Source organism: Salmo salar, chromosome 15 (assembly GCF_965601325.2).
Source record: "Salmo salar chromosome 15, fSalSal1, whole genome shotgun sequence".
NCBI lineage: Eukaryota > Metazoa > Chordata > Actinopteri > Salmoniformes > Salmonidae > Salmo > Salmo salar.
The window spans coordinates 88,247,909-88,271,629 of record NC_138305.1 but is presented as its reverse complement, the minus strand read 5'-3'; the positions used below and the strand labels follow the sequence as shown (position 1 = coordinate 88,271,629).

Here is a 23,721-nt window from a genome sequence, read left to right as displayed (position 1 = left end):
GTATTCTCACTATATTCTGCAAAGAGGTCAAAGTCCATGAGAGATTCTCCCAGAGTTCCCAGTCGTCGGAGTCTGATTAAGACTGTATCACATGTTCTCTTGCAGTTTGTGGCCTTGGTGGGTTGACCAATGAACGCTTATACAGCAGGGATAGGTTGGGGTGAATGTTGCATTTTGTCTCATATCAGACAGTTAGAGAATTTCCTCCACTCAATTGCCTTTCATCAGAAATTGGATAATCCATTTCAAGTTTCCTTTGTCATTGAGGCAAGGGCCCTTCTCTAGTCTCTGTGGTAACTGGTGTAGATGTGGGGGGTTGTCAGAAGGCGTTTAGTGTGAGTGTCAGGATCAGAGAGATGCAGTCAGCCAGCGATGAGGGATCTACAGTATGTGTGTCTGTGTTGGTCCTGGAAATCACTCTGTCGACATGGACGGCAGCCTCTGACGCCATTAGTGAAGGACACTAAATCTTCCAAACATAGTCTCCAATAGAGAAAAACCTTATGAATGTCTTATGAATGCTACTACACTGTTGAATAACTCCCCTTTACATCTTGGATCCTCATATGATGGCCTGATTGGGAAAATATACTGATTTGTATAATTTACCGGTGCCTTGCACCATGTTGCCTCGTACCTCTCACTGACTCCCCAGCCCGGCCCAGCAGTAAAAATGTAGCAGTATGTGTTCCATAGTGGTCTTTTGATATACCTGTTGCGTAACGTAATTGAATCCTGGTGCTGACGGATGGATGGGGCTGATGTGAATGGTAGCTACTCCCCCGTTAGTATTCCATACACAGAAAGAGCCATTGATCAGCTATAGCCTCATCTGCACCAGCAGCAGTAGTACCATCTGTGCTCCAAACTCTAAACACTCCAAGAAAATGTGGGCAGCTGTACTCTGGCTTCATTCCCCTCATCATTGTATTGTTCAGCTCTAAATCATCAGCTGGAGAGATGAATGAAGTGATCTGATAAGGTGTGAGTGTAGAAGTCCCCAGAGCTGTCATTCCACTATGAGTTATTAGAGGAATAAAGGAAACACAATGAGCCTTTGTCTCAATGTTTTATTTCCTCTTCTCATTTCTCTGTATCTCTCTCTTTCTCTGTAACTCTCTCTTTCTCTGTATCTCTCTCTTTCTGTATCTCTTTCTCTGTATCGCTCTCTCTGTATCTCGCTCTCTCTGTATCTCGCGCTCTCGCTCTCTCTCTCGCTCTCTCTCTCTGTCGCTCTCTGTCTCTCTCTGTCTCTCTCTCTCTCTCTCTCTCTCTCTCTGTATCTTTGTGTCTCTCTCTCTCTCTCTCTCTCTCTCTCTCTCTCTCTCTGTGTGTGTCTCTCTGTGTACCTCTCTCTCTTGTGTGTGTATCTCTCACTCGCTCTGTGTGTGTCTCTCTCTCTGTCTGTATCTTTCTCTGTCTGTGTGCATCTCTCTGTGTGTATCTCTCTCTCTCTGTATTTATCTTGCTCTGTATCTCTATCTCTCTCGCTCTGTATCTCTATCTCTCTCGCTCTGTATCTCTGTATCTCATTTCAATTCAAGGGGCTTTACTGGCATGGGAAACATATGTTTACATTGTCAAAGCAAGTGAAGTAGATAATATACAAAAGTGATATAAACAATAAATATTAACAGTAAACATTACACTCACAGAAGTTCCAAAAGAATAAAGACGTTACAAATGTCATTATGTGTATATATACAGTGTTGTAACGATGTACAAATGGTTAAAGTACAAAAGGGAAAATAAATAAGCATAAATATGGGTTGTATTTATAATGGTGTTTGTTCTTCACTGGTTGACCTTTTCTTGTGGCAACAGGTCACAAATCTTGCTGCTGTGATGGCACACTGGTATTTCACCCAGTAGATATGGGAGTTTATCAAAATCGGGGTTTGTTTTCAGATTTTTTGTGGATCTGTGTAATCTGAGGGAAATATGTGTCTCTAATATGGTCATACATTGGGCAGGAGGTTAGGAAGTGCAGCTCAGTTTCCACCTTATTTTGTGGGCAGTGTGCACATAGCCTGTCTTCTCTTGACAGCCAGGTCTGCCTTTCTCAATAGCAAGGCTATGCACACTGAGTCTGTACATAGTCAAAGCTTTCTTTAGGTTTTGGTCAGTCACAGTGGTCAGGTATTCTGCCACTGTCTACTCTCTGTTTAGGGCCAAATAGCATTCTAATTTGCTCTGTTTTTTTGTTAATTATTTCCAATGTGTTAAGTAATTATCTTTTGTTTTCTCATGATTTGGTTGGGTTTTATTGTGTTGCTGTACTGGGGCTCTGTGGGTTGTGTTTGTGAACAGAGCCCCAGGACCAGCTTGCTTAGGGCACTCTTTTCCAGGTTCATCTCTCTGTAGGTGATGGCTTTGTTATGGAAGGTTTGGGAATCGCTTCCTTTTGAGTGGTTGTAGAATTGAACTCCTCTTTTCTGGATTTTGATAGTTAGCGGGTATCGGCCTAATTCTGCTCTGCGTGCATTATTTGGTGTTCTACGTTGAACACGGAGGATATTTTTGCAGAATTCTGCATGCAGATTCTCAATTTGGTGTTTGTCCCATTTTGTGAGTTCTTGGTTGGTGAGCGGACCCCAGACCTCACAACCATAAAGGGCAATGTGCTCTATAACTGATTCAAGTGCTTTTAGCCAGATCCTAATTGGTATGTCGAATTTTATGTTCCTTTTGATGGCATAGAATGCCCTTCTTGCCTTGGGTCTCAGATCGTTCACAGCTTTGTGGAAGTTGGCCTAAACATCAGCACCACAGCTAAGGTATGTATAGTTTTTTTGTGTGTTCAAGGGCAACAGTGTCTAGATGGAATTTGTATTTGTGGTCCTGGTGACTGGACCTTTTTTTGGAACACTATTATTTTGGCCTTACTGAGATTTACTGTCAGGGCCCAGGTCTGAGAGAATCTGTGCAGAATATCTAGGTGCTGCTGTAGGCCCTCCTTGGTTGGTGACAGAAGCACCAGATCATCAGTAGACATTTGACTTCAGATTCTAGTAGGGTGAGGCCGGGTTCTGCAGGTTTTTCTAGTGCCCTCGCCAATTCGTTGATATATATGTTGAAGAGGGTGGGGGTTAAGCTGCATCCCTGTCTCACCCCATGGCCCTGTGGGAAGAAATGTTTGTTTTTTACTATTTTAACCGCACACCACTTTCCATCAATTGTATAGCAGACCCTCAAGCCAAATTGAGTCAAAGGCTTTTTTGAAATCAACAAAGTATGAGAAGGCTTTGCCTTTGTTTTGGTTTGTTTGTTTGTCAATTAGGGTGTGCAGGGTGAATACGTGGTCTGTCGTATGATAATTTGGTTAAAAGTCAATTTGCCATTTGCTCAGTACATTGTTTTCACTGAGGAAATGTACGAGTCTGCTGTTAATGATAATGCAGAGGATTTTCCCAAGGTTGCTGTTGATGCATATCCCACAGTAGTTATTGGGGTCAAATTTGTCTCCACTTTTGTGGATTGGGGTGATCAGTCCTTGGTTGCAAATATTGGGGAAGGTGCCAGAGCTAAGGATGATGTTAAAGAGTTTTAGTATAGCCCATTGGAATTTGTTGTCTGTATATTTGATCATTTCATTGAGGACACCATCAACACCACAGGCCTTTTTGGGTTGGAGGGTTTTTATTTTGGCCTGTAGCTCATTCAAGATAATTGGAGAATCCAGTGGCTTCTGGTAGTCTTTAATAGTTGAGTCTAAGATTTGTATTTGATCATGTGTATGTTTTTGCTGTTAGTTCTTTGTTATAGTGACAAAAAGATTGGAGAAGTGGTTTACCCATACATCTCCATTTTGGATAGATAATTCTTCGTGTTGTTTGTTTAGTGTTTTCCAATTTTACCAGAAGTGGTTAGAGTCTATGGATTCTTCAATTACATTGAGCTGATTTCTGACGTGCTGTTCCTTCTTTTTGATATTGTATTTCTGTATTGTTTTAGTGATTCACCACAGTGAAGGCGTAGACTCAGGTTTTCCGGGTCTCTATGTTTTTGGATGGACAGGTTTCTCAATTTCTTTATTAGATTTTTGCATTCTTCATCAAACCATTTGTCATTGTTGTTCATTTTCTTCGGTTATCTATTTGAGATTTTTAGATTTGATAGGGAAGCTGAGAGGTCAAATATACTGTTAAGATTTTATACTGTCAAGTTTACACCTTCACTATTACAGTGGAACGTTTTGTCCAGGAAGTTGTCTAAAAGGAATTTAATTTGTTGTTGCTTAACTGTTGTTTGGTAAGTTTCCAAACTACATTCCTTCAATCTATAGCATTTCTTAATATTACTCAGTTCCTTTGGCTTTGATGCCTCATGATTGAGTATGGCTCTGTTCAAGTTGACTGTGAATTTGCTGTGGTCTGATTGCCCACTGACACTCCTATCTCTCTCTCTCTCTCTCTCTCTCTCTCTCTCTCTCTCTCTCTCTCTCTCTCTCTCTGTCTCTCTCTGTCTGTCTCTCTCTGTCTGTGTGAATCTCTCTCTCTCTCTCTCTCTCTGTGAATCTCTCTCTCTGTATCTACCCTCTTCCCATAAACACATACATAATCCTAACAGAGTGGAAAATACCCGAATGCTCAGGTTAATACAGTAGAGCCAAAAGAAAGTACACACACACACACACACACACACACACACACACACACACACACACACACACACACACACACACACACACACACACACACACACACACACACACAAAATCCCTGGGTATCTGCCATGGCTGAGCCACAGTCCTCATTTCACCCCTGTATAGATTACGCTGTGTAACACACTGATGCCCCCTCCCTCCTATCCAGCTCCATCTCACGCCCTTTGCCCTTGCAGGAAAGCAGCTTGTCAGCTCCTGAACCTCCACCCCACTGACAGGGCTCATGCACAACACTGTTGCAGGGTCCATGGAGCTTCACACACTTTTCTACTAAGTGTGTGCCAGCAGCACCTTCCAAGTCTACAATGCTCATACACAAGCAGACTTCTAGCTAGTTGGTCATTTGAGTAATGGCTAGTAATTCCTCTTTCATTTGACCACGTCAGGCCCACGGAAGGACCCATCGAGTGACCCTGATGAATGACACTCGGTGGAGGGAGGCTAACCTTCCTTTGTGGTCAAAGTCATTTAGTGCTGCCTGCGGTTGTCGACTCAGTAGGACTCAGCTCTTCCCACCTTGCTCCTCCCTGTCCCCCTCCTGAAGTTCCCTGATTGATCCATTGATTAGCCACCTGTTGCTCCCGCTGGCTGTCTCAGCCTTGGAGATGGTATTGTGTGGAACTGTAGATCTTTTGTTTAGTTTTTTTTAACCTTTATTTAACTAGGCAATTCAGTTAAGAACAAATTCTTATTTACAATGACGGCCTAGGAACAGTGGGTTAACTGCCTTATTCAGGGGCAGAACGACAGATTCTTTACCTTGTCAGTTTGGGGATTCGACCTAGAAACCTTTCGGTTACTGGCCCAACGCTCTAACCACTAGGCTACCTGCCGCATGAGCAAGGTTTGACCCTTGCTCATGCTCCCTGGTGCTTGTCCCCCTCCCTCCCCTTTCCTCTCTCATCCACTTAAATTACATTTACTAGAGTGATTTATTGACATTCATTTCAGTGCTGTAGTCAGCTGTATGTTCTCTCTATGGGAGAAGGGAGAAGTGCTTGACACTCCAAAGAAATGGACCCCTTATTTTTGCAATGGCAGCATTAGGGGAGGCAGCTCACTAACCAACCACGTGGGTGTGTCTTTGTCTGGGTCTGGTTAGCCTTTTAACACTAAAATGCTGTGTTAGATTTCTATTGAAAATATGAGAAAACCACCTCCATTGAATTACTGTCCAGTTTAAACAGCTAAGCCTGTTACGGTAACATTGAAGCCATGTTAGTATGGTCACTGTGATGTCATTTTAACCCAACCTGTCCTCTGTCTGTTACAGGGCAGTAATGTGATGGAGGAACAGGACCTGAGCGAGATAGGCATCACTGACCCAGGACATCGGAGGAAGATCCTGCATGCAGCTCGGTCCCTGCCAAAGGTGAGCCTAGTCTCTCCAAACTCCTGACTTTAATGAGTTCCCCTACGGCCCCATGAAGTAGCTCTAGCGAGTGTCATCAGCCCTGACTATGTGGGGAGTGGAGTGATCAGTGTGTGACTGTCTCCCCCTGCAGGTGAAGGCCCTGGGCTGTGACGGCAGCATCTCTCTCACCTCCTGGCTGGACCTCCTGGGCCTGCAGGAGTACCTCCACAACTTCCTGTCCAGCGGATACCGCAGCCTCGACTGTGTCAAGAACCTGTGGGAGCTGGAGATTGTCAACGTGAGTGTGTCTCTCTGAAATCTACTTTGAGAGAGCACATTTTGAAATAGTAATTTCATTTTTTAATAGTAAATATATTGAAATGGCAATATGCTCGATGAGTTACTGTGGACTTAACTTGAAATGTGTGTTGGGGTTTGTTCAGCGGTTAGGACTGTTTTGTATCTTCCAGGTACTGAAAATCACCCTGCTGGGACACAGAAAACGCATCATCGCCTCGCTGGCAGAAAGGCCCTATGAGGAACCTCCTGTCAAGCCCCCCCGCCTGTCCCAGATCAGGTGTCAGGACCTGGTATCACAGACCTCCTCTCCCATCAGTCACATGGACTCCTACGCGGGTCGTTCCATGGACCCCCTCCTGCCGTTGGGGGAGCCTGGGAGGAGGAAGGGGCCTGACCCAGCTTACGATGTGGACCCCCACCGGCCCCGAAGTGGAAGACACCGCTCACATGAGAGGTATGAGGAGCGGCATCGGGAGCCCCGTCTGACCCTGCGACCCCCCAGCCTGGCAGCCCCTTACACCCCTGTACAAAACTGGCACCACCAGCCTGAGAAGCTCATCTTTGAGTCCTGTGACTATGAAGCCAATGTAAGGGACACCTTTTCCTGCAGTAACTCACTAATGGCTTTCATTAATATATATGGTCTCCCACTCTATGTACTACTATATTAATGTTTCTCTGTCTCTCTCTCTCACTCTCACACTCTCTCACTCAAAATCCAGTACCTGGGATCTATGCTCATTAAGGAGCTACGTGGGACAGAGTCCACCCAGGACGCCTGTGCCAAAATGAGGGTAGGTCATGCCTTTAACTACTACTCTAGTCTCTTCATGTTTAGAGAGACATCATTCTCTATCTCTGCTGAAAGGACCCAGACTAATTTCCTCCTCTCTCTCTCTCTCTCTCTCTCCCTCTCTCCCCCAGAGGTCGACAGAGCAGATGAGGAAGGTCCCCACCATCGTCCTCTCCATCACATACAAAGGGGTGAAGTTCATTGACGCAGCCAATAAGGTTGGTTGGCTGGGTGCCCCTTTTTCACCTTGGACCTGACCATACGGCGATATCTGAAAACTAGACACACACACACACACACACACACACACACACACACACACACACACACACACACACACACACACACACACACACCTGTCCCAGCCAGGGAGACTAGACACCAGGGGAGGAAGAGGCTGCCCAGCATCACATTGATCCAGCCCCACCCTCTCCCTCCTTCATACTAAATGTCACCCCTGTCTGTTAAGTGTGTCTGTTAAGTGTATCATAGACATGACCGATAGGCCTTTTTTGAGGGGTCACAAGGGTAGAAACTTCTGTGTCGCCATTGCAATTAAGAACATTTTGACATGTTCTTTCATAATGGAGATGTGAATGTGATATTTATTGATGTCTCTGTGACTATACATACAGTATACTTATTGTAGTGTCTTGTTGGACTCTCCTCCCATACAGAACATCATAGCTGAGCATGAGATCCGGAACATCTCGTGTGCGGCCCAGGACCCAGAGGATCTGTGCACGTTTGCCTACATCACCAAGGACCTGCAGACCAACCACCACTACTGCCATGTGTTCAGCACAGTGGACGTGGTGAGAATACATGCCTAAACAATCATCCCACTCTAACCCAATCACTCCAGCGTGCAGTGACGTGACTTGACTTCATTGTACGTTATACTATCGCATTCGTTTCAGAATATGTCCAAACTAAGACATGATATTGCCACAGTACATATACAAATATCTTTCAGCTGTAGATGCAGGTCCATACAGAATGGTCTGTGATGTCCTCTCCTCTGTCCTCATGTTGGTTCTTTCCCAGCCACCTTTTTTAATCCTCAGAGGAGATGTGACTCTGATTGGCAGCAACACAGCATCTCTGTTATCTTTACTCTCTAGACCAGCTTATCTACCTGTGAGGTTTCACACTTCAGCAACGCTTGATTGCCTTTTTCCAACTGTCATGGCGCTATGTGGCCATCACTAAACTGCCAACCTCCACCACACCGTTCCTCCTGAGAACTGATCGTTTGTCTAAACCAGGGTTCCCCAATAGGCGGGCAACCATGTTTTCTGAGTGAATTGTTTTGGGGGGTACTTTAAAAAAATTATGTTGGACATTAAGGACTGTAAAATCACCAGGAATTCAGCTCAAAGTGATTTTAATTTAGAAAATCTGTCCCAAGTATTCCCACGCATAAATAGAGAGGCATATTTGATCATATGTAATCAAGGTTTGAAGTATGTTCTGGCCACAAACCATCTGCTCAAGACAAAATTGGCCCGTGACGGTGACCGTATTACCGCCACACTGGTGGTCACGGCTCATGATGGCAGTCAAATTCCACATAAACGTTTAGCCACAGTAATTAGGCTTCTCCAAGCTCTGATGCTGCTGCTAGTCATTAGTAGCCTACCAAACTTGCTAACCGCCTGGTATTCAGCACTCTATTGTCCCGCTAATCACTCTGACATCATTGCAAATGTAATCGAACATCTAATCAAACACTTCATGAGAGCCCATGAGCTCATGTTGTGCAACATTTCTATACGCTATGCAATTGCATGAGAAAACAGAGTGATGGCCTCTATTAAAAAGAGGAGGATCGCATCAGCTTTCCATAGGCTAGGCCTACTATATTTATTTCTCAACTTTCCTAATATTAAGCACGTTTGGTTCTATTTACAACAGGAGTATAGCCCACCAGGCTGGCATGAAAATGAACCATGTGAAAAGCGTTGTCCTTTTGCTATTTAAGTGCATAGATGACATGTATTTTTTCCACTTCTGTTTCGAGACAGGTGCATGATAATGGTCCATTCGAAATCAAACCAAATTTCACACGTATATTATTCAGTATATGTAAAGACAAGATTAAATTAAGAATAGTCTGATGAGTGACAATATTAGCCTATCACTTGTGAATTGTATATTATCACTTGTGAATGATGCCCAGCTTAAGGCAATAAACAGTGAATCCTGTGCAAAGAACAAAGCAGAGCTCATGCCTTTTTTCAAATCATAATGCCACGGAATTCTAAGCAAATCTTGTCTGCTAAATGAACTAGTGTAGCCCACAGCCATTTGGCATAGCCAGATCAGGACCTAACATAAGGACAGTTCACCTTTCTGAGAGGTCTGCTGTTGGCCCTGTGGCTTGTGTTGTACTCAATAGGGCTGTGAACTGAATGGCCTCAGGGGTAATGCAGTAGGCTGATGACTATCTGAGATGAGGTGAGGTGGGGGGGTGTAATAGCCGGAGATGTGATCAGAGCTTTTAAACAGTATTGACCAGGCTGCTATCGGACGCCACAGGCTCATTTTTCACCAGCCCACACAATGGGACGGATCCCAGATCAAAGGAAATAAACAAAGAGAAAGTTCCTCGGAGACAGAGACTAATAATCAGCCTTCTGTTTTTCTCAAGCTGGAGTTGTTTTGTTACTTAACTTTACAAGAATATGTTTAACAGAGCCAATCAGGTGGTGTCTCACTGGACTGGGTTGAGCTTCCCATGGTGCTCTATGTGTCAGCGACAAAGAGTATCAGAGGAAGCCATTAAAATCCATCTTTCTCAATGCAAAACAAATCCAGGGCTTTTTGGGTGTACAAATAAATACACACATGGACCCCACCCAATGTGTTTGTCTCTGGTCCCAAGTGCATGTTCACCTTCAGCTGCACCTTTCCACTATGTAGAATCTGAGTGTTTTAATGTGGTGCAGCTCCAGCCTCAGTGGGTTGCAGTAGCATGTGTTTGCAGTCAGGGGGGAACTGCTTGCTCTCTCGCTACACTTCCTCTCTACCTGACTGCTTTCTCTGCCATTGAGTTAAGTCTGTTTACAAAGTTGCACAGGCAAATCAACTTTAGAGTAAAGTATTCGATGCCATTGTATGACTGAGCATCTCTCCTGGGTCTTTGGAGGAGACTGAGCTGAGCTGAGATTGTGGCTTGTTGTGTCTCATCCACTCAATGTGTATGCTTTTAAATACTGTACATACTTAGCCCCTGACTTGTCTTACCTAGGAATTATAGATGCACCGTATGCCTGTGTTTACTTTCATAATGACTAAGACTCAGTCTGCTGTAGAGTGATGCAGCAGCATTATATTCAGGACCAGGTCTGTCTGTCTGTTGACATGTAACTTAACATAGCAGGTGTAAAAGAAACACCCGAGCGGGGTCCCCACATCCGTTTTTCAGGGGAAAAGGAAGCTAGGTTGAACATACTGTATCCCTGAGAACCGGATGTTTCTGCTTTCCCCCAACCCTACTGAGGAGTAGAATACTGAGCAGGATTCTCTCTCCTCCCCCTCTGGTAGAACCTGACCTATGAGATTATCCTGACACTGGGACAAGCTTTTGAGGTGGCCTATCAGCTGGCTCTCCAGGCCCAGAGGACCAAACAGCACCAGGGCATCCCAGCAGGACCTGGGACAGAGGTCATCGAGACCAAATCCAGCCGGCCCGTTCCTAAACCACGGGGCAGCGTAAGAAAATTAGGGGTGAGTTTGTCACACGCAAACATTTACATTTTATTAATTTAGCAGGCGCTCTTATCCAGAGCAACTTACAGGAGCAGTTAGGCTTAAGTGCCTTGCTCAAGGGCACATCAGCCGATTTTTCACCTAGTCGCCTCGGGATTCCAACCAGTAACCTTTCGGTAACTGGCCCCACGCTCTTAACCACTAGGCTACCTGCCGACACACGCACACAAAATTCTCTCATTGTGAATACATTGTGAAAATCTGCCAGTAGCAACACCCCATTAGCATTAAAACATTAACGGATGGAATGCTACTTAATGATAATGTTACGATCGCACAGCTGGGAACATTCATTAGATATAACAACCAGAATGTGTGTTCGCACACAATCTCATCCTGCCTTTAATGGGAATGGTGTGATTTTTGCTTGGCATGAAAACCACACAAAGACAGTTATGTAGTGATGTTATTGTAGTGGAGCGGGGGATGATTCACCACAGCATGGGCACATCACTCCCATCCCTCTCATCGGTACACACACCTGAAATCACACACATCTCATGTCCCCCACTAACCAGGGTCTTGTAAGAATCTGTCCCTACCTCCTCCCTGTCCCTCTCTGTCTCTCTGTCTCTCTCTCTCTCTCTTTCCTCTCTCTCTCCTCTCTCTCTCTCTCTCTCTCTCTCTTCTCTCTCTCTCGTTGTCCATTCACTTCCTGGCTGTCCTGTCTGTCTCTCCCAGGGCTCTCCTCCCCAGCTGGACACTCACTACTGCTGTTACTGTCACACCTGCACCACCCACCGTCCCTCCTTTCTTCCACTGCACCACTCTGCCAGCCCTGCCGCTCAGGTGCTGCTCTTTCTCCCTCTCCTCATCCTTTCTCTCTCTCTGCATCCTTCTATCATCTACCCTTTCTATATAATGTTACCACTTTGGCTTGATTCCCCCCCCCAATCACCAATACAGTTTTCACATTGTCTCTCCTCACCTTCAATCCATCCACATTACTCATTTATCTCTCCTCTTCACACCTCATTTTCTCTGTTTTTGTCTCAACGGGGTTCCCAACCTGGAATCACATTATTATTTTTTCTTTCAAAAGATGACATTTTGAAACACCATCAACTCTGTTGATTACTGTGTTGTTCTTTACTAGACCCCTTGATAGTTGTAAGACCCTTGGGAGCCCCCTAGTGGTATGAACATTCCAGGTTGGTAATCACACTTTTGATTTGGTGATGATGATGTGCTTTAGCTTTTCCCTCAGGGGTTCTTCTGTTCATATTTTGTTAATCACACTTACTTAGTACAATGAGTCATCATTTCCTCTGATGATTTCTCTGATTTCACAACGCTTTCAGGGAAAGGAAATGATCATCTCAGAATGACTAACGTAGCTCAGCACACCGATTTTTCATTTGTTGGCTCTCTCACCCTAAGTCTGACTTGTATCCTGTCTGACCCCCCTCTGTGTCCCCTACCCCTACAGGTGGACCCGTTGGAGCTGGTGGGGGATTCCCAGTCCCAGGGCAGTGCCACGTGGCTGGTGGACCCCGTCCCCAAGGACTCCAAGAGGACAATCAGCACTAAGTACGAGACCACCATATTCTGAGTAGATCTGCCTCCTCACCTCACCTCTCCTGACCTTTTACCTTGGATCTGACCTCCTAATCTACTGTACCTTTCCTCCTCTCCTTCTCCTTCTGTGTGCCTTTCAATGTGACTCTGCCTGTCTCCGCTCCAGGCCTGACCCCTGCTCTCCTGTCTCCCTACACCTCCTTTCCTCTCCTCTGCCACTGTTGGACCCTGCTGTCTGAGAAGTTCACCCCCATCCCTACCCCACTTAGTCTACCACGTCTACCTTCTGCTCTCCTCGCCACTGTGCTGTCTCCCCCCAACCACAGCTCTGACTGTGGGGACTAACTGTTACTGGACCGCTCTCCTAACTTGAACACGTACCTCTTGCTTCCCTTTAATTAATAAGTCCTGCCAACTACTGGGCCCTGAATCCTTCCAACCTTCTCTATGATTGTGAAGCAATCATCAACCGTTCCCCAGGCATTTACTGTAGTTCCTCTTACCTTTGTGACCAAGAAGCATGAGACCTTATCCTTCTACAACCTTCCCTCTGTTTCGTTTTCTCATGAACCCTGTGCTTCCTCACATTCACATTGGCACTGCATTAGCCCTGCTTTCAATTTTGTAATGTATGGTGCTGTTATTTGTAGCATTTACCAATGCTAGTAGGCTCAGTGGCATTATCTGACCGATCCAGTACAGTAGCTGTGAAGTGTGTAAGACAGCTAATGTAATCCACAAGTCACTGACTAAGTTTGTTCAGTGGTAGCAATCTCCATTCTACCTACAGTACCTTCCCACTTCTCACCACTCTAATTTACCTCTTACTCACAAACTACTATCCCCCAAAATCTCTTAGAACAATCCTTCATGTTTCCTTCTATACATCCCTCCTTTCTTTTTCATTCATTTTACTCATCAATCTTGTTTTCTCCTCTGGGTGCTTTTCCTGCTCTACCAGGCGACGGCCACTGTGAGATGCTCTTGAAGAACTTTCCCTCCTTGTTTTCTGAACAATAATCTCCTGACTCCAGTGCTTAAAAAAAAAATTATGATTCTCTACAGCCAAGGATCAACTACCTGGATGAACATTGTTTTCTAGAAGAATCTGTAAGGCTGTTCCATTGTTGTAACTCTACACACATTAGTAGGAACATTGCCTGTTTCCCTGCAAGGGGATGGATGACAACCTTGTTGCACAGGACTAAACCCTAAACCCATCCCCCCCTGGGATTGGTCCATTTGGGTTAACAGTGGGAAGGGCACGTACATACGTGTCCTGTCAGACTGATTTACACTCTTTGTGTGGGTTTACCGGAAACTGTCTGGGGAAAACTGTCCCTCTGTGTCAGGCTGCCAAAGGAGGCTAGGGTCCAGCTCTGTGATAGGAGATCTCTATTGGGAACTAATGGAGTTAACATTGACAGGGCCTTTTGTTAGGGAACGACAGTGGGCAGGATAGGACACAGAGGCTCACACAGAATATAGTGTCCTACGTAGAGGTGCTTACTGTTATAGACAGACAGCCTAGTGGGACATCTATTTGAGCATGCCTTTCTCTGTTTATGACTGAGATGACTTTGATTTAATATCTAGTGCAATCCTAATTTGGAGTGTCATGAGCACTTTTTGTGAGTGCTTGGATGCTGGGGAAATATTGTGTGCATCCAAGATGATATGAAGAGAAATTGAATTGACTGTTCATTTAATAGAGTAGGAACCAAAGAGATGCCGAAATGGGTGAATTCTGCTCTAGCCACCCGTAATAGACCTGGGTGATGGTCTTAGGGTAATAACTCAGCCTAGCTGGTACATCAGTCAATATAGAGCTGATTAGTGCCAGTAACCTTAATGACGAGGACGAGAGCTCATCATATCTCTCAGTGGAGAGGAGAGGTTATATGAAGTACGTAAAAACAAATATATATACCATTGTTCACAATCCAAGCATGTCTTAATGGACTGAAAGAGGAAGGCATTAGGTTGGCAAGGCACTGATTCTACATAGACATAATACAAGTACATCATTACTTACTGTTGGTGTGCTAGGTTCAGTGCATTAAGTGTTCAAATCACTGTTCACATCCATCTAAAATTCAAACTCATCGCCACATTCCAAATAGTGTTAAGACCCAATCAACCCACTGTTGAAACTTAAACCCAGCGGAATGGGGGCTTTCCTTTCCTTCTTTTCCTTTTCAGAACTCATGCCTTCTTGATGTTCATGTTGTCATTAATGGATGTCTGTCTGTGTTTGATTTAGAATCCACGCTGCCTCAGTCAATATTCAGAGTGCTAACATTGAAGCGGCAGTTGATCATTATCTAGAAAAATCCATCATTTTTATATCTTCTCCATTTAGTTTTCAGTTGGCTCCGTCATGTTTATACATTATTTTAACCCCAGTGCTGTGTTGGTGTGTATCTCCATTCCATGTAGCTGACTACCATGACCAGACACCCAGCCAGAGTGAGAGATCAGGGGTGCCCAGACAAATGGTATTTTGTTGTGGGGCAGGATGCCCTTTTGGAATCAAGAGAAAGGCCAGGCCCACTTTCCATGCACCCCTCCACCCACTGGGGGTCGTGCTTGCATACACCAGGAAGGCCCTACCTGCTCTCTGCCGCCCCCGGCCCTCTCCTCATCCTCCACTTCTTCAGCTCCAGGGGTCAGCGCTGTAGCTCTGTAGCAGACAGACAGGAAGTCAGCTATTGGCTTCTTCCACCCTGTCCTGTCCTTTGAGCACTGTGACGGACTGCCCCCAGGCAGTAAACCGAATCAACCAACACCCTCACTGCATCCACTTACATATACTGAACAATGGACTCAATATGTCAAAACTTGGTCAGTTATCTAGAGATCACAAAGGTGGGTGTTTGTTTGGTACGTGTCCCTCTTTCATTGTGAAGCACTCAACTTCAACATCCCACCTTGGTACAACATGGTACAACTTAAACATAAACATGGTACAAATGAAGCATGTTTATCCTTTACAGGCCTGTGAATGCTGTTCAGACAGACAGTGTATTCTATTTATGGGTACGAGAGTGACAAGTTCCCAGTTGTTGTTTTTTGCCAGACATTTTGTGACTTGTTTATCCATTCCATGAGAGGTGAAGATGGTTGCCTCCTCTAGATTGGTGCCTCAAACAACTCCTCCTCAGAGAGGCCTTTCCCATACACTTAAATGTGTCTTCACTGAGGGCTACGCTAAGCTACTCTTTACTCTGACAGTGATAGTAATCAACATAAATTATAGATTTTGAGCAGAGAAAATCGAGATCCTACCTGACTATTTCAATGCAATACCTATGGGAAATGAGAGCTACATTTGGGAAGAATTGGGTAAAATGATTACAATGTGAGATGCAGCAGTACACTCACAGACTCTCTCCTGTCCATCCATCCAAGCACCAGGTCAGCGACATCAAAGCATCTCTTCCTTATTTTCATCTCCTCATTCATACAGAACTGTGATAAATAATGGAATAGTGTGCGGGAGGAATTTTGGACGGCTGTTAAACTGACACTACAGATCATATTTAAACAGGGTGAATGGCTTTTATTTGATAAAAATAATAATAATGTATTGTCTTTTTGTACGTTTTAACTGTCCTGATGCTGGATACTATATGACCAGGCTGGTGTTAGGAGATAGTCCTACTGATTGCATTTTATTCCCCCTCACTTTATTTCTGAATTAATTTTGAACTAGTCAAACCACAAAACCAGTCATGTAAGATTTTAGGTACAATAATGTACCAAGCATTTTCTCCCCATACGCTATCTCTCCTGGTACTTAGACTGTTTTGGGTACTCTGTGAATGCTGAGTCTGTTTTGGGTACTCTGTGAATGCTGAGTCTGTTGGTATGTTGACTAGTTATGGTACACTCAATATGGTACACTGGCTTCAGCTGGTTGATAGCACCTGCAGCCATCAACTTGGTCCCATCTTCGCGTTTGCACATTTACTAAGGATCATTGGTAGTACAATGCGACTATTCTGATGATATTGATGATGACTATGATGATGAGAACAATATTGGATTGTAAATTAATCTCTAGCAGTCTGTATTTTGATACTTGAATGATTTTGCTTTTATAGATATCTATATATATGTATGTAATTTTTTGCCACATTTGTCGTAAAGAGAAAAAGGACTGCGTCTTATAAAGTTCAACATATCATGATACCCAACGATTGAAAACAAACAGAAAGAACTTAGAGCGACCGCACTAAAGAAACAAAGAAAAAGATTGTAAATAATCTTGGGCTTCCAGTCTTTTTATGATTTATTATTTTTCATAATTGTACAACTAATAAATGAAGAAATGATGAACCAGATTCCTGTTTTCTTTCTTTCATGACAATCGTTCAGCCATGAAGAGTTGCATAGTACTATCCTTTACATTTGCGTAGTCCCAGACAGACAAAAGGTAATGGTGATGATACTGTAATATGACAAACCAACATGAACAAGTCTGGGCAAGGAAAACAGACAGGCTTGACCGTGCATCCTTTGAAGCAGCTGATATTGAGCTGTTTCAAAAGATGCACCAAAATGAATTCCTCATTGGACTTAGTTTGTAGTGTTAACTGAGGGCCGGGATAGTCGATAACAAATATATTTCATGTTTCAATAAAATGACGGTGAGGAGGAGAGCAGAAGAAGAGCTCGACAATTGGTTGGGAATGGGACAGGTTTACATTTTTACAGATAGGGTTTGTTTAATTGCTTTATACTTTTAATTTGCAGCTGTAATAGCTAAGCTGTGTCATTCTCGTCAGGTGTTTAGGAGCATAAAGCCAATACACAGGTAAAAGAGTTTGTCTGTGTAACGTTAAGATGTAAGAGGTGTAAGGAAAAGGTGTTTTTCAAGCCACAGGTACAAGAAGTAAAATATTTTTAAGGAGCTTCGTGACAGTCTATACCAGGGGGTCCTGGCACTACACAGCTGATTCAAATAACCAATTCATCAAGGTTTGATTATTTGGATCAGCTGTGAAGTGCTAGGGCAAAAACCAAAATGTGCACCCAAGGGGGGGCCCAGGATCGAGTTTGGGAAACCCTGGCCTCTACACCTGCTGGAGGATTTTTAAATGAAGCATTAAACCTGCATGTTATTTCTCATATCTTTCAACTGTTAATGCAGGTAAGGTCTTTTGATTTGTCATAAGTAGATTAATTGGTGGAAAAAGTACACAATTGTCATACTTAGTAAAGATACCTTAATAGAAAATGACACAAGTAAAAGTGAGTCACCCAGTAAAATACTACATGAGTGAAAGTCTAAAAGTATTCAGTTTTAAGTATATTTAAGTATCAAAAGTAAATGTAATTGCAAAAATATACTTAAGTATCAAAAGTAAAAATATTAATTATTTTAAATTCCTTATATTAAGCAAAACAGACATCACCATTTTCTTGTTTTTTTATTTACCAGGGGTATAATCCAACACTAAAACAACATTTAATGAGTCTGCCAGATTAGAGGCCAGGGATGTTCTCTTGATAAGTGTGTGAATTGAAACATTTTCCTGTCCTGCTAAGCATTCAGAATGTACTGAGTACTTTTGGGTGTCACGGAAAATGTATGGAGTAAAAAGTACATTATTTTCATTAGGAATGTAGTGAGGTAAAAGTGAAGGAAGTCAAATATAAATAGTAAAGTAAAGTACAGATGCCCCCAAAAAACTACTTAAGCAGTACTTTAAAGTATTTTTACTTAAGTACTTTACACCACTGAGTATATTGTTGCAATTTAGAGTCCACTGCTAATAGTTACTAATGGCTTTCTAACCTCACAGGTAAAGGTTCCCACTCTCTTTTGGTGTTAGCAACACACATACTTGGAGAGACATACAGTTGAAATTGGAAGTTTACATTCACTTAGGTTGGAGTCATTAAAACTTGTTTTTCAACCATTCCACAAATTTCTTGTTAACAAACTATAGCTTTGGCAAATCGGTTAGGACATCTACTTTGTGCATGACACAAGTCATTTTTCCGACAATTGTTTACAGATTATTTCACTTATAATTCACTATCACAATTCCAGTGGGTCAGAAGTTTACATACACTAAATTGACAGTGCCTTTAAACGGCTTGGAAAATTCCAGAAAAGGATGTCATGGCTTTAGAAGCTTCTGATAGGCTAATTGACATAATTTGAGTCAATTGGAGGTGTACCTGTGGATGTATTTCAAGGCCTACCTTCAAACTCAGTGCCTCTTTGCTTGACATCAATGGAAAATCAAAAGAAATCAGCCAAGACCTCAGAAAAATTATTGTAGACCTCCACAAGTCTGGTTCATCTTTGGGAGTAATTTCCAAATGCCTGAAGGTACCATGTTCATCTGTACAAACAATAGTACGCAAGAATAAACACTATGGGTCCACGCAGCCGTCATACCGCCCAGGAAGGAGACGCGTTCTGTCTCCTAGAGATGAACGTACTTTGGTGCGGAAAGTGCAAATCAATCCCAGAACCACAGCAAGGGACCTTGTGAAGATGCTGGAGGAAACAGGTACAAAAGTGTCTATATCCACTGTAAAATGTGTCCTATACTGACATAACCTGAAAGGCCAATCAGCAAGGAAGAAGCTACTGCTCCAAAATTGCCATAAAAAAAGCCAGACTACAGTTTACAACAGCACATGGGGACAAAGAATGTACTTTTGGAGAAATGTCCTCTGGTCTGATGAAACAAAAATATAACTGTTTGGCCATAATGACCATCGTTATGTTTGGAGGAAAAAGGGGGAGGCTTGCAAGCCGAAGAACACCATCCCAACCGTGAAGCACGGGTGTAGCAGCATCATGTTGTGGGGGTGCTTTGCTGCAGGAGGGACTGGTGCACTTCACAAAATAGATGGCATCATGAGGTAGGAAAAATATGTGGATATATGGAAGCAACATCTCAAGACATTAGTCAGGAAGTTAAAGCTTGGTCGCTAATGGGTCTTCCAAATGGACAATGACCCCAAGCATACTTCCAAAGTTGTGGCAAAATGGCTTAAGGACAACAAAGTCAAGGTATTGGAGTGGCCATCAAAAAGCCCTGACCTCAATCCTATAGAAAATGTGTGGGCAGAACTGAAAAAGCGTGTGCAAGCAAGGAGGTCTACAAACCTGGCTCAGTTACACCAGCTCTGTCAGGAGGAATGGGCCAAAATTCACCCAACTTATTGTGGAAGGCTGCCCGAAACATTTGACCCAAATTAAACAATTTAAAGGCAATGCTACCAAATACTAGTTGAGTGTATTTGACCCACTGGGAATGTGATGAAAGAAATAAAAGCTGAAATCAATCATTCTCTCTACTATTATTCTGACATTTTACATTCTTAAAATAAACTGGTGACCCTAACTGACCTAAGAAAGGACATTTTTAATGGATATATTGTCAGGAAATATATGTATTTGGCTAAGGTGTATGTAAACTTCCGACTTCAACTGTACTTTCCTGAATTCTGTGTTGTGTCGCTATTCAAATGCATGGATATGTGTCTCTAAGACAGATGGGAACTCAGATGAAGCGTTTGAAACATTAGCTCAGAATACGTTTTGGGGCGTGTTCCTCAGCATGAGGAAGCAGTTGTCTTTCTTACAGCACCGCTTTAATAAGGATCAAACCCTTATTTTTTTTTAATTCGCCTAAAATGACATACCCAAATCTAACTGCCTGTAGTGAAATGAATGTAGGAGACACAGCAGGGATTCAAACTGTAGAACCCAGTTCCTGCATTTGAATATAAAAATGGATTTTATCAAAGAAAAACTATGCTACATTTTATCTCTGGGACCCTCAGGATGACAAATCAGAGCAAGATTACTGAATGTAAGTACATTATTTACCTTCAGAGGTGAATGTATCAAACCAGTTGCCGTGATAACATTTTTGTTGTTGTTGTGCACTCTCCTCAAACAATAGCATGGTATTTTCACTGTAACAGCTACTGTAAATTGGACACTTCAGTTAGATTAACATGAATTTAAGCTTTCTGCCAATATAAGACAAGTCTATGTCCTGGAAAGTTGGCTGTTACTTACAATGTCATTCTAGTCACATTAGCGCACGTTAGCAACAACCGTCCCGGTTTAGGGACACGTAGAGGGGAACTACACATCAGGTGAGCAAACTGTAATAAACAGATTTGTCTTAGTTTCCGACTAGCCGGAAATCTAGAACTTTGGCCTCAAATATTTGTTCTTTACCTTTACTCCCTAAATTATTACAGGAATATTTGTTAATCAGAGACGTGGTTGTGAATTGAGGGACAACGACAAGCAGGGCCAAATCATGATAAAGGAATCTTTCAATGGAATTGATGGTGCTCTGAACTTCAACAAACTGCAGTACCATCCTAAGTGGCCCGAACTTGTGTTTAATCAACATAGGACACAGTACATTCAAATGGGCCTTGGAAAAGGTTCGCCTCCCCATTTGCATTAAAACATTAAAAGATTACCTGAAAAAAGAGGAGATGCATGTGATGAGAAGAGGTTTGTGGACATACCATTGTCTGTTGTTATTCCATGTTTAAAAAAACATTAGGAATACAACAGGAGCAAATCTACAGTGGATCCATTGATACACATTTCTTCCTCTTCCTCAGTGCATCCCAGAGTTAGAATCATTCAACAACAAAAAAGAAGAAAACAAACCTAGATTCTGGAGGGGACAAGCTTTTGGTTTCTACCCATGCCACATCAACCTAACCCTGCTGAGAAATGGCCAGCCAGTGGCAGAGCATGATCTCATAGGGGGGCAGCTGCTGCCCAATGGAGACAGGCTGTACCAGCTGAGGATGATTCTGACAATCAGTGCCCAGGAGCTGAGAGAGAGAGAGACATCATTACACCTCTACTGCCACTCATCTGTCTGGACAACAAGTTGGATGTCAGTTGGGGTAAAACGAAAAACCAAGGGGTGCCCAGAGATATCATCAGATTATGTGCTATTTAGCAACCACTATGGTCCACCTCTAGCCTAGTTCACCTCTGTTAGAGGTTACAAATTACAACGTTGTTCCAATAATAAATACAAGTATTGTAATACTGTTTGTATTTATTGACAGATCCTGGTATTAGGCCCAGATGGCGTTTCCATCCTTGCAGTCGTCCCGGTAGTGGCAATGGTATTCATTCTGATTGGGGGCCTATCCTTTATTATCTTTGGCATGTGGAAGTGGAAACGCACAGGTGAGATGGGGTTACAGATGCAGAAAAAGTGTTTGGATAGGGTTCATTTCTGTACTTGTAGTGATGTTTATTAGTTGAACTAATACAATGATTTCTGCAATAAGGCTGCCCTCTTCAGGTGGTGAATGGTCTAACATGGACATATCTTCACGTTTATAGGATGACTATCTTTAATGTTTAACATCTTTATCAACAATGTAATTAGTGGCCGATAGAACACGTCCCATTGGTGACCTACCTGTGTCAATGTGTTGTTCTAGGCTTTCCTCCATTTTGTGGACCTACTTACTTTGCTGCCAAAGGTACTGGAAAGTATGTTAGAATTTATGTTTACTTTGTCCCTATTGTATCATTGTGGCTTGTACTCAATCATTCCTGTCTGATACTACTCATATCGTAAGGAGAAGAATGCAATGTTTTTTCATTTCTCTTCCAGAGATAGAACAGAGCAACTCATCTTTAGAGATGGAATCAACAGTCTTGATACAGCTGTACTCAAACCACCATCATACCATATTATGGTAATACCACCTCGGCTGGAGATGAAAAGAAGTGAACGATGGTCACCTTTTTTCAAAAAGGAAAATGAAGAAATCCAGAAGTAATAGAACAAGCCAGCTTTGCACTGTTCTGTTGTTATTTAATGAGACTTGTTATATGGCCAATAGTAATTGGCTAAACTGTGTAAGTGAATTGTGTATACACTCCTCTACATATTTATTTGGACAGTGAAGCTGAAACTTTTAATTTGGCTCTATACTTTGAGATCAAATGTTTCACGAGGCGACAATACAGACTGTCACCTTTTATTTGAGGGTATTTTCATCCATACTGTATGTTCTACCGTTTAGAAATGAAAGCACTTTATGTATCTAGTCCTCCTTTTTGAAGTTGTCATAAGTGTTTGGGCAACTTTACTTATGTGTATTAAAGTAGCCAAAATTGTAGTATTTGATCCCATATTCCCATAGTAGTACGCAGTGACTACATTAAGCTTGTGACTCTACAAACTTGTTAGGTGCATTTGCAGTTTGTTTTGGTTGTGTTTCAGATTATGCTGTGCCCAATAAAAATGAATGGTAAATAGTGTGTGGAAATACGTGCTATTATGGAACAGCAGGGTGCACCATGAGACATGTCAATTAAACATCTAAAATATGTTATTCATTATTTGATACACAAAATACAACAACAACAAAAAATCATATGTATAGTACATGTTTTTGTTTCTATTAGCCTATTTGCTGGTAATTTGTTTAACATTATTTATGTTAAACAATGGGCAAAATTATCAGCCTTGTAGTGTGTAGTAATATGCTTCATAACCTTGTATCAAACATGAGTGTGGCTGCTTGTCAAGTCAGGTGCTTTCAGAACTAGGGATTCATAGCTCTAAAATTGATCCACTTATAGAAGCACCAGTCTTCACTCTAGTTAATTAGTGACTGGCTGGCTGGGCCTAATGTCAACATGGCTAACAATACCATACCACTCTTTCCCCGAAGAGATCTCTCTGTTTACCATGGCTTTATTAAAGCACTCTTGCAAAATGCTTGATATGTGTTTGTTGATACTTAATGATAAGTGGAAATTCAGGTTGCACAATGCCAAGACAAGCATTGATTTTCAATATTTGAGGAACAGGTATGCAAGCACATAACATATACCTCACTCCTCATACCAGACTCATTAACAGGGACCTCTATTCATGGACGAAACTGCATCATTAACTATCAGTGTCTATTTCGGGTAGAGCCAGGACAACAGTCATCATCATCATGCAAATATGAGATGGCATCACTGTTTGTTCAAATGGAAATACTATGCAAAGCTAGGATTTCCATAGATATGCTAAAGACGTCAACCTGCTTTCAGTCTCAGAAAAGGACATGTCATCACAAGAATTGATAAAATCGGCATGCTATTTTTGGAATGACAGCAATGTGAGTGAGATATGTAATGGAAAATTCATTGCAGTTCATGTGTGTTGCAGAGAATCTATATTGCATCAAATTATATGTGCGTGCAATAAAAATCTATATAATTCATAGAACAATTTCAACAATGATTTGAGCAAGATATAAGAAAATTACAATTATGAATCCAGG

At 42.5% G+C, this 23,721-nt stretch overlaps 1 protein-coding gene and 1 pseudogene across 9 annotated transcripts in view; both read left to right on the top strand.

The window, feature by feature from the left end:
* Positions 1–16,751, top strand: part of LOC106572349 (ankyrin repeat and SAM domain-containing protein 1A) — a 119,631-nt gene extending 102,880 nt beyond the window's left edge. For 3 of the 9 annotated variants that reach the window (XM_045696170.1, XM_014146397.2, XM_014146396.2), the window contains exons 18-25: positions 5,940–6,038; positions 6,172–6,318; positions 6,491–6,907; positions 7,043–7,114; positions 7,245–7,331; positions 7,791–7,928; positions 10,663–10,845; positions 11,569–12,288. In XM_045696170.1, the coding sequence (XP_045552126.1) occupies positions 5,940–6,038; positions 6,172–6,318; positions 6,491–6,907; positions 7,043–7,114; positions 7,245–7,331; positions 7,791–7,928; positions 10,663–10,845; positions 11,569–11,961 (1,536 nt within the window). In that variant the 3' untranslated portion in view covers positions 11,962–12,288. Of the gene's footprint in view, positions 1–5,939; positions 6,039–6,171; positions 6,319–6,490; positions 6,908–7,042; positions 7,115–7,244; positions 7,332–7,790; positions 7,929–10,662; positions 10,846–11,568; positions 12,289–12,316 lie in introns of those variants that run through there. The other 6 variants (XM_014146400.3, XM_082962119.1, XM_014146399.3 and 3 more) reach the window with 4 other exon arrangements.
* Positions 16,752–17,051: 300 nt separating this feature from the next.
* LOC106572370 (major histocompatibility complex class I-related protein 1-like) lies at positions 17,052–21,777 on the top strand (annotated as a pseudogene).
* Positions 21,778–23,721: the final 1,944 nt, after the last annotated feature.